Source organism: Scophthalmus maximus, chromosome 22 (genome assembly GCF_022379125.1).
Source record: "Scophthalmus maximus strain ysfricsl-2021 chromosome 22, ASM2237912v1, whole genome shotgun sequence".
NCBI lineage: Eukaryota > Metazoa > Chordata > Actinopteri > Pleuronectiformes > Scophthalmidae > Scophthalmus > Scophthalmus maximus.
The window spans coordinates 12579673-12595249 of record NC_061536.1 but is presented as its reverse complement, the minus strand read 5'-3'; the positions used below and the strand labels follow the sequence as shown (position 1 = coordinate 12595249).

General features: G+C 45.1%; 2 protein-coding genes and 2 long non-coding RNA genes across 4 annotated transcripts; 2 read left to right on the top strand and 2 right to left on the bottom strand.

Moving 5' to 3' along the window:
* Window positions 1–542: 542 nt before the first annotated feature.
* LOC118291762 (elongation factor 1-alpha) lies at window positions 543–6032 on the bottom strand. Its single transcript, XM_035620144.2, has 8 exons — window positions 5878–6032; window positions 4590–4744; window positions 3612–3791; window positions 3230–3526; window positions 2909–3059; window positions 2344–2600; window positions 1589–1823; window positions 543–913 (listed from the first exon to the last, which is right to left on the bottom strand). Exons 2-8 carry the CDS (start codon window positions 4731–4733, stop codon window positions 789–791), a joined length of 1389 nt encoding a protein of 462 aa, XP_035476037.1. The 5' UTR covers window positions 4734–4744; window positions 5878–6032; the 3' UTR covers window positions 543–788.
* Window positions 4744–6455, top strand: LOC124849770. Its single transcript, XR_007030312.1, has 2 exons — window positions 4744–5674; window positions 5851–6455. It is a non-coding gene; the product is annotated as an uncharacterized LOC124849770 (long non-coding RNA).
* On the bottom strand, window positions 6186–10165 carry LOC118291763 (elongation factor 1-alpha). Its single transcript, XM_035620145.2, has 8 exons — window positions 10026–10165; window positions 9011–9165; window positions 8117–8296; window positions 7733–8029; window positions 7436–7586; window positions 7077–7333; window positions 6756–6990; window positions 6186–6643 (listed from the first exon to the last, which is right to left on the bottom strand). Exons 2-8 carry the CDS (start codon window positions 9152–9154, stop codon window positions 6522–6524), a joined length of 1386 nt encoding a protein of 461 aa, XP_035476038.1. The 5' UTR covers window positions 9155–9165; window positions 10026–10165; the 3' UTR covers window positions 6186–6521.
* An 80-nt stretch (window positions 10166–10245) lies between these two features.
* Window positions 10246–14825, top strand: LOC124849771. Its single transcript, XR_007030313.1, has 3 exons — window positions 10246–10375; window positions 13787–13973; window positions 14155–14825. It is a non-coding gene; the product is annotated as an uncharacterized LOC124849771 (long non-coding RNA).
* The last annotated feature ends 752 nt before the right edge of the window (window positions 14826–15577 follow it).

The window sequence follows — 15577 nt, the reverse complement described above, 5'->3', positions numbered from 1 at the left end:
ATAGATACAGGATGTAGAGTTGAAGAGAAGCAGCTCACGCAACAGGCACATGCCCTGACAAGCCTAACCTGCACCAACCGGCCGGTTGGTGAAGTGTTTGTCTTGCTTAATGCAGACAAGCCCATAATCATATTCATAGGACACACCTTGAAGATGAACAACTCACCTGCCTCACCTGTTTTACCAGTATTTTTTCTCTTTTGAAGCCGCTTCGTACAGTGTTTCTCCCGGTTCACAGGGTTTATCAGGGACAACAATTAAATTCCAGGAGGGTGAATAAGGCCTGGAACTTAAACAAAGTTTTTAAAAAAAAAAATCATTCTCAGCTGTTTATAACAATAAATACTAATAACTTTAATTCATCATAAAACACAACCCAGACCTTGACAAGCAGAAGAAAAAAGTATGGATAAATGGAAGGAAGGATAATCTATTTAAAATGACTATTTAGTTAAGGTCCTGAAAGAGGAACCCTTACCCCCAAACCTTAAAACTGACAATCAACCCATCACTTGGAAAATAATGAAACCGTCCCAATTTGGCAATATTTAAGATTTTTATTTGTTTTGTTTGTAATTTAATCACGGTCACAGTATTCTCCTAAAAGGCACATGCCTTCCTTTCCTGCGGAAACTTTTACGGTGGGTTTTGATCAGCATTAGCCAGTCCTTGAGTAGAGAGCTCTGCCTCAGGGGAGACGGCGCTGGGTGGCAGGGGAGGAGGAGGGATGGGGCGGCCCGCTGCTGCTGCTGAGACGTGATATGGGGTCGGACATCCCGAACGAGAATTCATTTCTTCTTCTCGGCCTTCTGTGCCGACTTGGTGACCTTGCCACCGGAGGGGAGCTTCTTATCCACGGACTTGATGACACCGACGGCCACGGTCTGCCTCATGTCGCGCACAGCGAAGCGACCTGGGGGGGGAGAGAGGGACAGTACGGAGCTGACAACAATGCATTTCAGTTCAAGTTCGATTCCATGACCTCAAGGGCAAGTGTGGAGTAGCCTCAGCACCCTGGAACCAAAAGAAAATAATGGTGCGGACCGCACCACAAGACTGTGTGTACATCACTCCCCGACAAGAGACGTGCTAGCGACAGACGCTACGACCTCGTGGTTTGTGCGTTTGTCTCCCGTACGCGTGGCTGCAGGTTTCAAGGCCCGACCAAACTTCTTCAAAATCGCTTACTCCCCCTTTAAGTGTAGTTGCTTATTTTGGCTTGCTCCCCGTCTGTCCCGGCTCTCTCTCTCTCTCCACTAAAACGAAAAATGCCTGGTTTGTCGTGTAATGCAGCGACCGTCAACAACTCCAGGACGACGACGCATGCATGACCCGCCCAACTCCGCCTCTGATTGGTTCGTTCTTGTTGCCTCCCCGTGGTTCAGTTGGCTAGTGTCCTTGTCCCAGGCCTGCAGGGGGTTGCTTCTTCTTGGGCTGGTTCCTATAGACCTAGATTATCTAGTAGATTCGGTTCTGGATCATGGATCCCGACTCGTCGTACATTTATGTTGAAATACGCGGGAGACAGCGTTGATTGGCCGTTTTTGCAATTAGTTTACTTCATTGATTGAAATAGTGTCTCACTCACCCAGTGGGGGATACTGTGAGAAGCTCTCGACACACATGGGCTTTCCAGGCATCATCTTGATGATGGCGGCGTCTCCAGACTTGAGGGCCTTGGGGTTGTCCTCAAGCTTCTTGCCGGAACGACGGTCGATCTTCTCCACGAGCTCGCTGAACTTGCAGGCGATGTGAGCGGTGTGGCAGTCGAGCACGGGGGCGTAGCCCTGTGAGATCTGCCCGGGGTGGTTGAGGATGATGACCTGCGGGGGGAGGAAACAGGAGAGAGGTGGCGGAAGGTTAGACGAACATGGACATTGTGAAATATCGGCATTTACAATATTCCTAAAAAAACAGAACACCGTTTTTTGTCTTTTACAGTAAACTCCTAGGACTCACTTATAACGTCTCTGAATGAGTGTCATACAAAACACCTCTGGTGAAACAAGGCTTAAAGTGAATAGATTTGAAACTGCAACTTTCTCGGCTTGGCTGCTTTCCAAAAATGTTGTTCGGTTGGACCGGTCTGTATCGAGCTCACTTTCAAAATGGCAGGAGAGACACCTCCCTCACTTCCATTCCTCTCGCATAACCAACTTCTCTGACAGCTCTTATTTTTCCAGCATTAAAATGCGTCTATGACGAACTGCATTTCCTGGCTTTTCTCCAATTGTCTCCGGACGTGTTTCATTGCCGCAGCTTGTCTTCACGTGTCATGAATTGTTTTCCCTCGCCTGGCAGCAGGAAGACGCAACGTCAGCCTCCAGAGACGCATCAACTCACCTGAGCAGAGAAGTTGTCGGCCGCCATGGGCGGGTCGTTCTTGCTGTCGCCGGCCACATTCCCGCGGCGGATCTCCTTGACGGACACGTTCTTGATGTTGAAGCCGACGTTGTCGCCGGGGAGAGCCTCGGGCAGGGACTCGTGGTGCATCTCCACAGACTTCACCTCGGTGGTCAGGTTGGGGGGAGCGAAGGTGACGACCATGCCAGGCTTCAGGATACCGGTCTCAACGCGGCCGACGGGGACAGTTCCAATACCTGAGGGTGAGCAGGAGACCACTTGTTTTTCTACCATTCTCTTCAGTTCACAACAAAATACCAACATATTTGAGCTGTGTCAGGGCACGCAGCTGCTGGTCTCGAGAAACAAGGTCACTGTTTCGAATTTGAGTATTAAAACATCGCGTGTAGATGTACGCAATGGTGACCAGTATATCCGGGTCCACCTCTGGGGGATTTATCTGTCAGTAGATATCAGAGTCTGTGGTGTGAACATTGGATTTCATCGCGTCTTTGCTGGTAAAAAAAAAGAAAAAAAAAAGTAAGAATTATGGGACACTACTTACCACCAATCTTGTAGACGTCCTGCAGGGGCAGACGCAGGGGCTTGTCAGTGGGGCGGCTGGGGGCCATGATGGAGTCCAGCGCCTCCAGCAGGGTGGTGCCAGTGGCACCGCCCTCTTTGCGCTCAATCTTCCAACCCTTGAACCAGGCCATCTAAAATATAGAATTTAGATAGACACAAAGAGGGAAAATAAATCACATGAATCTGTCGCAGATGTATGATGGACAAAAAAAGTGCAGGAGTGTCCATTTATAATCTTTCATGTACAACGACGGCTACACTAAACGCTGACTTGAGCTTCAGCAGGTCGCGAGTGCCTCACCTTTTCACTGGCCTCCAGCATGTTGTCTCCGTGCCACCCAGAGATGGGGACGAAGGCGACGGTGGCGGGGTTGTAGCCGATCTTCTTGATGTAGGCGCTCACTTCCTTGGTGATCTCCTCGAAACGCTTCTGGCTGTACGGGGGCTCGGTGGAGTCCATCTTGTTGACGCCGACGATGAGCTGCTTCACGCCGAGGGTGAAGGCCAGCAGGGCGTGCTCGCGGGTCTGGCCGTTCTTGGAAATACCTGCCTCGAACTCACCAACACCGGCAGCGACGATCAGAACGGCGCAGTCGGCCTACACAGGAGAACTTAGTGAAACATTTGTGTACAAAATTAGGGTCACAGGCCACTTCAGACATTATTAAAAGGCCCGTCTATACCTGAGAGGTACCAGTGATCATGTTCTTGATGAAGTCCCTGTGTCCGGGGGCATCGATGATGGTCACGTAGTACTTGGCGGTCTCAAACTTCCACAGAGCGATGTCAATTGTGATACCACGCTCACGCTCGGCCTTCAGTTTGTCCAGCACCCAGGCGTACTTGAAGGAGCCCTTGCCCATCTATTGTGGTGGTTAGGGGCAGTACAAATATAACAGGAAATAAAAGGGGAAATGTATGAATCAGTCAGGAATATTGACCAAATACATTTCTAATATTAAATCTACTTAAAGGCGTTCCGTCGTCGATCAGCATTCATTATCTCTTCCTGTGTAGGATAACACTTAGCTTCATGATTGATTGATTAGTTGTTTGGTGTCTAAAAGAAAAAAAAAATCCCCAAAACATTCCCATCACAACTCTGCAGATTGTTGTTATTGTGTGACCATAGACCAAAATAACCAAAATATATGCGGTTTTCTATGATGTCATTTAAAAAACAGGAAATGTTCCTATTGAGTGGATGGTAACCAGCATCTATGAACTATTTTGCTTCAAGAAAATGGATCTATGATCAAAATGGTTGCTACTTATGGGTTTATGACTTATTTAACTGCAATAATACAGCCATATTTTCTAATGTCTATAAAACTCAGGGGAATATGGTAGTGGCGTCATGGAACATAGATGCTTTTGAGGCTTGGTAAAAATAAAATATGACATCATATAAACTTTTATATTTAATGAGAACAATAATATATGTTTAGCAGTTTAAGATCTATATCTATATATTCTCTGCAGTGATGGGCACAGTACAGACCTTCCGACGGTAGGGGGCAGTGTGAACCGGCTCATCTCGATGAGCAGTTTGCGCCACACCCGTTTCCCCCACAACTAATAATGAACATAGACTGTCTGTGGCTGGGTGGTTTCATTGTCATTTATAAAATGACGTATTCATATTATGTTCATATAAATACCTCGGCGGCTTCCTTCTCGAACTTCTCGATGGTCCTCTTGTCGATGCCGCCGCACTTGTAGATCAGGTGGCCGGTGGTGGTGGACTTGCCGGAGTCGACATGGCCAATGACCACGATGTTGATGTGGATCTTTTCCTTTCCCATGTTTGGTTTTACTGGTTACAAAAACGACACGCGGGGGGGAATAAGTTATAGTGTGTTAAAATATTTTTAAAAAAAAAAAGGTGTTTACAGTTGCCCCATCCGGTGAGCTGAGGTGCTGACGTCAGGCCACTTCAAAGGAGTAAACACCATGGTTGGGATATTTAAATTAATTTATTTAATGTAAATTTCAGAGCAGGCTTCGTATTTTTATTTAGAATACCTTTATTACGTCATAGTGAACCATTATAACGAAGCAGAGCCCGAAGAGGCGTTCAAGTCATGTCATTCAAACCCGTATATATACACACAAGCAAAGTCCAAAAGAAAACCGTTCACTCAGCTTCTCGACGTATGTTCAGATAAAATACTCCCACGCAATCTATAGGACCGTTAGCAGAACGGCTACAAGTGCTCCACAGAAAACGGTTGCGTCAAAACTAAAAAGGTTACCGCATAAACCCCCTGAGCTAATTAACCACCAAATATTATCCCAATTCTCATGACGCGCCGTGAACGCAGCACTATAGTCATAATGCGGATATTTGTGTTCGATCTGAGTTTGGCAACTTCCACATGGACAAGGGCATTAAACTAGCTTCTTCTTAAATCTATCATATTCCACTGGTGAGTTCACGGGCCCGCAAGTCGCGACGGGTCGAGCCGGCCCCATGTGCTGGGCGCCGGTGACTCAGCCTCCATGTTGCGCCGGCAGCGCAGAGCCGCCATGTTATCAAACTGCTGCGGGCGTGCACGACGTGCACTCGGGAAGGGATGCGCGTTCACGAGAGGAGCAAGAGAACTATGACTGGCAGAAAGAGGGGGGTATATCTAGCTACTCTTAATAACTGTACCAGTTTGTCAAAGGGAAAACATCCAGGAGGATTAAGACAAAGCCGAATTGATCATCACACCCGATTACACTGTTGGACGACCAACAAAAGGTGAGCTTGCTTTATTCCCTTTCTATTTTGGTGCAATTTAACTCAGATGGAATAGCAAACAAGGATCTGGTCAGTACACTGGATTCGTTTTTTCCAAGGTCAAAATAAGCAGATTCCTATTGTAACGTCGTCACTACAATTTCAGCTGCTTTTCCGAGTGAACACATTTCTTTTAGCTTCAAGTTTAGAAAAAGGTCACCAACCTGTGCCCACCAAGACGTCCCCTGATTTGGAGCTGAGGGAAAAAGACAGACTGTGGTCGGCACCGGATTTTTATATCGAGCCAGGAGAGAGGGAGGGCTGCGCTCGAGCTCGCTGCTGTCAGACTGAGAAATAAGGGGTGCTATTGGCTGCGGCTGCACAACTGCTATCGAGGCGATTGGATGACAAGTGCATCACCGGACACGGAGAGCACGGTCAAAACGACAGCTGCAAAGCAGGATGGACAGGCTCGCAACGAGACAGTCAACCTACACTCACCTGCTAACAAGCAAAGACCAAGAAGAGCCAATTTCAATTTTTTCCAAGACATTTATTTTTTATTAGTTACCAGCAGCTTTCTTTCCAATCAAATTTGTGGCTTTAAGATCAAGATACAGTTCTAAACCATTTTCCAACTTAAACTTAACAGAAGAGGCACCGTCATGTGATTCAGGTAGGTGACAATGCCACATTGTTCTTTTTTCCTGCGGAAACTTTTGCGATGGGTTTTAATCAGCATAAGCCAGTCCTTTAGTAGAGAGCTATGCCTCAGAGAAGATGTTCCAGGGTAGGGGGGGGATAGAGAAGAAGGAGTGGCCCGCTGGTGCTGGCACACATCCCGTCGCTGGATGTCCTCCACGACCATTCATTTCTTCTTCTGGGCCTTCTCTGCAGCCTTGGTTGTCTTTCCGGAAACGTCCTTGAACTCAACAGCCTTGATGACACCCACAGCCACGGTCTGCCTCATGTCACGCACGGCAAAACGACCTGTGAAAGGAAGGTTAGGCAATGAGCATTGGTCTCATCATTTTGTTGTGTAATTACGAAGTGTACTAAAACATTTCTACATTGTAAGAAGTGGAGTTTAAGCAAAACTTACCAAGGGGAGGGTAGCTGGAGAAGGGCTCCACAACCATGGGCTTCTGTGGAACCAGGTTGACAATGGCAGCATCTCCAGACTTGACAAACTTGGGTGCATCCTCAAGCTTCTTGCCGGAACGACGGTCGATCTTCTCGATGAGCTCCCTGAACTTGCAGGCAATGTGAGCGGTGTGGCAATCCAGCACTGGGGCGTATCCAGCGTTGATCTGGCCAGGGTGGTTCAGGATGATGACCTGTGGACACATTTTGAGTTATTAGCCTGCCAAATGCATCGTTATCAATAACACCAAGTCCATCTGTTCATTTCCACAATACCAACCTGGGCATTGAAGTTGTCAGCGCCCTTGGGTGGATCGTTCTTGCTGTCTCCAGCCACGTAGCCACGACGGATTTCCTTGACGGAAACGTTCTTGATGTTGAAGCCAACGTTGTCGCCGGGGACAGCCTCTGGCAGAGACTCGTGGTGCATCTCCACAGACTTCACCTCAGTGGTCAGGCAAGGGGGAGCGAAGGTAACAACCATGCCAGGCTTCAGAAGACCAGTTTCAACACGGCCGACGGGTACAGTTCCAATACCTGTGAAAAGTGAATTGGTTTTTTTAAGTATTTCAGATACTTAAATGGAGCAGTTGCCATTAATACTACCAATTTTGATTTAAAAACATGATCATTTCTTACCGCCGATTTTGTAGACATCCTGCAGGGGCAGACGGAGGGGCTTGTCGGTGGGGCGGGAAGGTGGCAGGATGGCATCAAGAGCTTCCAGCAGTGTGGTTCCACTGCCATTACCGTCCTTGCGCTCAACCTTCCATCCCTTGAACCAGGCCATCTACAAATGCAAAGTAGAAGTTAAGCATTGCTCAATGGTAAATGGGCTGCATTTATGTTCAAGTCATCTCAAGGTCACTTTGACATGCAGCCTGGGGGAAGCCGAGACCTTTTGGTTATTGGAAGAACTTAAACTTGACTGCTCACCTTTGAGCTGGCCTCCAGCATGTTGTCTCCGTGCCATCCAGAGATGGGGACAAAGGCAACGGTGGCGGGGTTGTAGCCGATTTTCTTGATGTACGTGCTCACTTCCTTAGTGATCTCCTCGAAACGGGCCTGGCTGTAAGGGGGCTCAGTGGAGTCCATCTTGTTGACACCAACGATGAGCTGCTTCACGCCGAGGGTGAAGGCCAGCAGGGCGTGCTCACGGGTCTGGCCGTTCTTGGAAATACCGGCCTCGAACTCACCAACACCGGCAGCGACGATCAGCACAGCGCAGTCAGCCTACACAGGGGAGAACTTGGGTCAAACTTTCACCTATTAATATTGAGTGGGGAGTCGGTTCGGGGAAGATTAAAAATGCTTATTTACCTGAGAAGTACCAGTGATCATGTTCTTGATGAAGTCCCTGTGTCCGGGGGCATCGATGATGGTCACGTAGTACTTGGCGGTCTCAAACTTCCACAGAGCGATGTCAATGGTGATACCACGCTCACGCTCGGCCTTCAGTTTGTCCAGCACCCAGGCGTACTTGAAGGAGCCCTTGCCCATCTGTGGAGGAACAGTCAAGTTTGTTAGCAAAAACAAATGCAATGCAGGTTGTATAAGAGGACACTACACAGGCTTTGGTGTCAAATAATCACTTGAAATAAGAAAACCATGGACACTGTTGACAAATGTTTTGGAATATAAAATTGTTCAAAAAGAATCCTTACGGGTTCTAAAATGATTAGATGCAATAACATATTGGGTTTAGGTAGTTTAATTTGAACTCCCATCTTAAATCTAGGAGACATCTATTCACAAAACCTTTTCATTTACAGCCTGAACTGTAACTTTGTTATTATAATTTTTCATATTATATTCATCATCAAACTATCATTGAATGCAGTACATTGCAATTGTTAAAAGGGATCACTTCAGCTCCCTCATGTAAAAAACAAAATTTGTGCTATATGAACTCAAAACACTGCATAGTACAATATAGATACATAATATTTAGATTCAAACAGAGTTCTGTAAAAGGCAAAAGTCTATGAAGTCCCGTTAATCCAGAGTATTCTGTGTATCCGGTGCACAATGTTAAAATAGGCACCCTGAGGCCTAGTCGGACTGGAGTGCACAGTCACGCAAGGCCCCACCCGACGTGCGCGCTCCCGACTGCTACAGCTCAGCTCAGGGGGACAAGCACGCTGTAGCCGCCATCTTGGATTTCATTATAACAGCAAGTTAGATAAAAGAATACTGTCCGGTTCCATGACTCACCTCGGCGGCTTCCTTCTCGAACTTCTCGATGGTCCTCTTGTCGATGCCGCCGCACTTGTAGATCAAGTGGCCGGTGGAGGTGGACTTGCCGGAGTCGACATGGCCAATGACCACGATGTTGATGTGGATCTTTTCCTTTCCCATTGTTGTAGTTTCTGTCGCAAGAAAAGAGAGGCGGCCATTAGCTCCGGTTAAATAACGGTTTAACTCATCGTCCTGTTGCGTTTGAGGGCAAACCGAGAGGACACGGCAGTGTGGCGTTCAATGAACCCACGACATCGTGGCACAGGTTCAGTTCTGACACGGCTTAAATAGTCCATTATTGTATGTATATATTTTTTTTTTAAGTGCGACCATTTAGTAGCTCACACTTAACAGAACAAACTGGAAAATAAACGGGCAGCGATATTCTCATAAGATGTATCGGTCCAGAAAGGCCCGCGGGGGGCTAGTAGGCCTCACCCGGGCCACAGTCCAGCCGAGACACGTGTTCCTCCGCGGGGCCACGTCGTGTTAAGTTACAAAGATCGCCAAATATGCAGAAGCCCTCTCGTCCGGACTCCCCGACACCTGTCATCGGACACCCTCGGGCAGTTGTTTCGTTGGCGAAGGAAAAGAGACGGAAGAAAAAAATTCCATTCCAGCATCCGCGGATCTCTGCTTTTCAGCAGCCACCTCTTTGTTCCGTTTCCCTCCTTCATCCTCTCTCAAAAACCTCGTTTTTTTGTTCAATATCATCGATTAAAACTAAACCAATGCGCTGAAGACGTCGACGTTCATTTGAAAAATATAACTTCAAAGGCCAATTCCATCGAGGGGACAAAAAAATCCACAGGTTAGTGTGAAGTTACATAACGGGGGGAGAAAAAAAACCAAATTTCCGATTTAAAAACTACACACAACGTAAAAAAAACCCGACAGACTCTCACTCGCAGTGACATTTAGGAGACAGATTAACGGCCCTGTCCTCCGGGGCCCCGCCGCCTCGGCTTTACGAATCAAAGCTCCAACTTACCGGTGTTTTGTGTGAGTGTTCGACGCTGCTGCCCCTCGCCAGGTAACAGAAAGAGGAAGACCGGGCCACGACCGGGGGCTTTTATACCGGATGGGAGGCGGCCTCGCTTCCCCGGCGTCGTCGTCGACCTTCCTGCTGCGAAACCGGCAAATCACACACATTCCTGCGAAAAAACGTCAGCACGCAAAACCGGAAGTGCCGGGCATGTGTGGAAGCGACACACGCACGATGGCGGAAGGGCTCGTCAGCTGGGCTCGTGAGTGTCGCTGCGAGAGGAGCTTTGATGATGGATGAAGAAGAAGAAGAAGATGATGATGATGATGATGATGGATGAAGAAAATGATGATGAGGTAGAAACACTGATCTTTGTAATTATTGACTTCACTATTATTCTGACTTCTGATTTCTGAGTTTATTATTGATTCATTAGATGATTATTGACTAGGAGTTTGTATTCTGTGTATCCGGGAAATCTTAATAAAATAAACAATGTTTAAAAAAATATATGAATATCTTTTTCTCCCATGGTAACCAAATGCAATAATTTATGAATATACATCAGTCAAACCTTATCCGTATTGTAATAAAGTTTCAAAAAGATTATACTTTAAACGTGAAAGTATGGTTATGCTAGTAATGATTGTACATTGTCCATAATTGCACATTTCCCAGATTGCACACTGTCCATAAATATGTTTGTTGAATGAATTGATTGTGTGTGTGTGCGTGTGTGTAGATTTGCGTATGTATGTTGAGACAGAAATCTTGAATTTGATCATAATTTAATGAATTTGTATTTCGCTGAAGAAAGGGTTACATTAGGTTTATTATTCAATCGCCAGGTAATGTGATAACTGATTCACAGCCTTAGTCATTTTTAAACATACTCTGGTTCTAGATGTTTGAACGATGAGGCTTTGTTGTTGTTGTTGTTTTTAAATATGACAATAAACTGATTATATTTGAGTCTGAGACTTAAGATTGAATTAAAATTGCAATTTCAACACGATGATTTGAGCTGTGGGACGCCAACCAAGCTTCGCTTTTTTCTGACATGTTTTGGGCAAGATGAAAAATCTATTAATCTAGAAATTGATCAGCATTTATTAATTTTGGAGATTACATTTATTTCAGCCTGTAGATGCATTTCATTTCAAACTCTGAGGTTTTTTTTTAATCCGTAACTTAAATTTGAGGCCATGATAGCACAAAGCACTACGCTCACTCCCGGACCCCCCACCCCGCCATTGATACCGTCAGCCTGACGAGATTATTTAAATCTGAATGAGATTTACATTCAAACAGAGGCCAGATGCCTGAGAAGATGAACTCATGCTGCTTTCGAGATACCTTATCAGCCGGGAATTTCCATTTCCGACAGACGCATTAACAAAGTGATTTAAAAGCGATTATTCAGGGTGGAGCGTATCAGCTTATTTGCTGCTTAACAATCAGAAATCATGCTATCCTCCTCTGGCCAAATTATAAAAAGGAGTTTTAGTTCACAGTTCGCTTGAATTTTCACACTCCACGCTGTTGTTTTAATCAATCTTTCTGCACAAGCCTCCTTTAAAATTCATTAACTCCTTACCCAAGTCCACATTTTAGAGCTGTCCAATACGCCCCATTGATAAGAGTGAATAATCTGACCGATTGTAAATCAATAGTCAGTGTAGAATAGTCGGGCTACACTAATGTAACAGACCTATTTGTTATCAGGATGCTGTTTGGAGGTTAGGAGGTCAGGTTCTGCCTCTCCCTCCATCGACTGTGGCACGTTGCCCGGTGCAGAGAGGCAGCTGGAATCTTTTGGGTAAAAGTGCGCACGCGCGCGCACCCACAAGAACACGCGCACGCACACACAACAACTTGCTTGGCTTTCCTTTCAGCTCAGGTAACAGCCACTTGGACTTGGCAGCTGCTGCTTTCACTCAGGGTGAAGATGAGGGTGGCGAGCCGAGCGAAGCGCCTTGAGGCCTTTCAGCGAGGGAGGGAGGGAGAGGAGGAGGGGAGGATCGGTGGCAGGCCGGGGGAGATATGGGAGGGGAGAGATAAGGGCAGAAAGAAAGTGGCAACTTGGCTCACATTCACATTGAGAGAAGGGGTGTACAGTAAAGTGTCTTTTCCTCTGCTGGAGTTGTAGATGGCAAGTTATTCCAGCAGGGATGGGTATAGTCAAAGTGTAAATTGGGTATGTATTCTAGATCTCTAGTAAAAGCCTTTGCAGACGTGCAAACTGAGTTGTGTCCCAAACTGGTTCTGTTGTGTTTTCATTCACAGCACAACGCAACAGGTGAGGACGTATACGTGCGAGGAACCACACCTGTGATTCACAGAGCGCTCCAAGAAAGCGTGATCTATTTTTAAACCCTTTCTATCACCACAGGCTACGACATTGTTGAGTAACTGCCATTCATAACCAGAGGGCTTAAAAAAATTGTGGTCTGAGCCAGTCATAATTATCACGAGTATGACACAGTAGGTTAGGGATTTGCAGCAGCACAAGGCTTCTTACACAGCTCAGTATCTAAACTGCCATCCTTCAAGCCACCGTAAAGAGATTTTGTGATTCTAGGAGCCTTGATCATAGTACGTGCGTGGAAATCAAACATGTCATAGCTCTTCTCTTGGTAAACACTCTCGGCTATCTTGGCTGCATAAGGGAGTGTCTGACTGTCTAAGGGTTGTTCTTTATTATATCAGGGAGGCCTTTGTCAGCAACACGGGTATCAAACAGAACCGGGTGAGTGTAATTTAGTACGTGGCACTGACACTATTTGTTCAGCGACACAACATGGAGATGGGAAACTGCCTCTTCATGGAAATTTGAACTGTGAAGGAATAAAATTAAAGCAAAATAGAGAGAACACAGGTTTTTGTATATGTCTTCTCCGAAACATCGTTAGTGGCTGTGTGCAAACGCCGATTTTTACCTTCTGTGCACCAGTCTGTATTGAGATTTGCAAAGAAATGACACGGAAAGAAAACTACTGAACCACCCCGAAGCAAAACTACTACCCAAATACACATTTAAAACGTGTCATTTTCCCATTTTGACCTAAAAGCAACACACGCAACATTCCCTGGCTGCTAATTTAATGTTAGAATAGCATGAAACACACACTTTGCTAACACAGAAACCAATAATATAGACGACCTTACTTATTAACATTCATGTTACCTTCTGTCATGAAGAAAAACTGTCATGTTTGACATATTTAACCTCATTGTGGAGCTAAAATGAAAACAAACAAATGAAACAAACAGAAAAATGAAACAAAGAGCTGTTGCTGAATGGTAGACTAAATCCACAAAAAGCAGATGTTAAGATATTTTACAGAGCAAAGTACAGCCAGCAGCTGCGCTCTCATTCCAGACACCGACTACAACAGGGCAGGAGAGAGGGGGAAGTATGACTGTGTGTGAAGCCAGAGGGAGATTGTGATTCAAGGGGCAGACTGGCAGTCAGTTGCTGGCAGCACGTCAGTGATGAGTCATCGGGTAGGAGTGGTGTGGTGGTTATAGCAACGAGCGATCTGAACTTTTGACGACTGACTGAGTGAAACCTCTTTGTTTCAGACACATGGATCAGTGCGTCGGCCTCCTGAGCAACCTCTAAAGCTATAAGGGGAGTCAAATCTTAAAGGGGAACCAAATAATTAAACATAGTCCACATACTCTTGGCAATATAATATAGTGGGGAAACTCACACATGTATCATAACACTGTTGATTTCAGTTTCAAAATCCTTGTTTTTGTAGTGAGCATCAGCAGCAGTATCAACCAGTCCGTCCTCAGAGTCATCCCAGTTTGAAGAAACACGACTTGGTGTTTGTGTGGGTGCAGGGGACAGAAGAAGAAGAAGAGAAAAGACTCTGATTCTGATCAATGCCAGAATTCAGAAAATCCCACGGCATTGACATTCATGTGTATACAGGCAGTGTTAAGGTAAATCAATCCAAATTGAAATGTCAGCGCTGTATGCAAATACACTCGGAGGCATGGGGGGGACAGTTAATGTAAATAAAGTTCATTTGCAACACACAGCTATAGCTCCACATCTCTGTCTGCTGCTGCTGCCACACAAGCCCCCACACTTGCAAACCAATTATTCCCTTTTGGTTTCCAGGCTATCGTCTGCATTTGTTTCACACCCTGAGTGTGACAGAGGGAGAGGTGTTTACATCCTACGCATTTCACAGCCTGCAGGAAGGATTACTGCTCGGTTACACCTTTGGCCTGGAGGGCTTTTAAATTGGTCTACCCCCGGCACTGACTGCACCCTCAGGTCGGCCAAAACCTTAACTGAGAGAAAAGTTGTAAAAATCAGTTAACATACATTATAATGCAAGACAAATAGCACAAAGGGATATTCTTGAACGCACTTCACTTGACAATTAGACATAGTAAACAGGAAGCAAAATGATCACTAACAAGAATTAGAAAGTAGATCACTTCCTTGCAGCCAGTTTCATTTTTGAAATGATTTGCAGCTACAATCTTTCACCACATAATCACATAACCCCGACTTTAGAGTTTGTGTAAGAGACAAAGAATTTAAATGAAGAAAAAAAAGGATCTACTAATAGTGAGACCAATAAATCTTTCAGAGTAAAACGGTGACTTTCCTTTAACTAAACAAAGTCAGTTATGAAACAAATGTGCTTCACTCATTTATTCTGTAGATGTGGTGTGACTGTGTACAATGGCAAATATTATATCGATTTTTATCCACTAATTTATCTGATCAGTTTGGTTATTTTGCCCAGTTAGATTAATAATTAAAAATCTTATCAATTGTGTGAGGTCTGTAATATTAAGATACTATAAGACTATTGAGTCCAAGGCAGAAATCCATCCATCGCATTAGTATAAAAAAAGTGACTAAAATTAACTAGAACACACTGAAGTTAATCTGTTGATGTGGAGGCAAATTCACACAATACATATCAAAAAAATAGTAAATTACAGAGCAGCTTTTACCGTAATAACGTAATGTTGATATTTTATTAAAGTGAATAAAAACGTTTTAATACCTTAAAAAGACTTTTAACCAAAGTGTAACAACAAAAGGGAGGGAAGGGGGGAAACGTGTCGTGTGGTTGACCCGGGGACGATAAAAGCTGCTGCACCACAAACACCGGTTTCCAACCAGAAGAACATCCGGTTCATTCATCCAGAAATCTGATGCAAACTTCCGGCCTCGTCAGGAAACACGAGAAACACCCACTTAGTAAAAACAAACGTCCGGGTTTAACTGCTGAGAAATGAATAAAATAGATCGAATATAAATACACATATTTCATTTTAACATACGTAGACGGGCTCCATTTTAAAATCCAACAGACCGCTGCGAACTTTTATTTTCTTGCTCCCCCTAGTGGATGAAAGGAGGAAGTGTGTACAAGTCAGGCAGCCAAACCCAGTTTTAAGAAAGATAAAAAAAAAAAAAGTAAATTCAGTTGCTGTTGTCTCAGAAAAAGACACCGTTGCCACTTTACCATTTTAATATCTATAAAGCGATATTTGGAGGGAAATTGTCCAGCTAAATG

What these genes read in the sequence shown, in the direction of transcription:
- LOC118291763 (XM_035620145.2), bottom strand. Translation starts at nt 9,154, where the DNA reads ATGGGAAAGGAAAAGATCCACATCAACATCGTGGTCATTGGCCATGTC. An exon ending in TCGAGAAGGAAGCCGCCGAG is followed by an intron (nt 8,297 to 9,010) that starts GTGAGTCATGGA and finishes GTTCCTCCACAG; the next exon opens with ATGGGCAAGGGCTCCTTCAA. An exon ending in CTGACAACTTCAATGCCCAG is followed by an intron (nt 6,991 to 7,076) that starts GTTGGTATTGTG and finishes ATGTGTCCACAG; the next exon opens with GTCATCATCCTGAACCACCC.
- LOC118291762 (XM_035620144.2), bottom strand. Translation starts at nt 4,733, where the DNA reads ATGGGAAAGGAAAAGATCCACATCAACATCGTGGTCATTGGCCATGTC. An exon ending in TCGAGAAGGAAGCCGCCGAG is followed by an intron (nt 3,792 to 4,589) that starts GTATTTATATGA and finishes CCACCACAATAG; the next exon opens with ATGGGCAAGGGCTCCTTCAA. An exon ending in CTCACAGTATCCCCCACTGG is followed by an intron (nt 914 to 1,588) that starts GTGAGTGAGACA and finishes CTCCCCCCCCAG; the next exon opens with GTCGCTTCGCTGTGCGCGAC.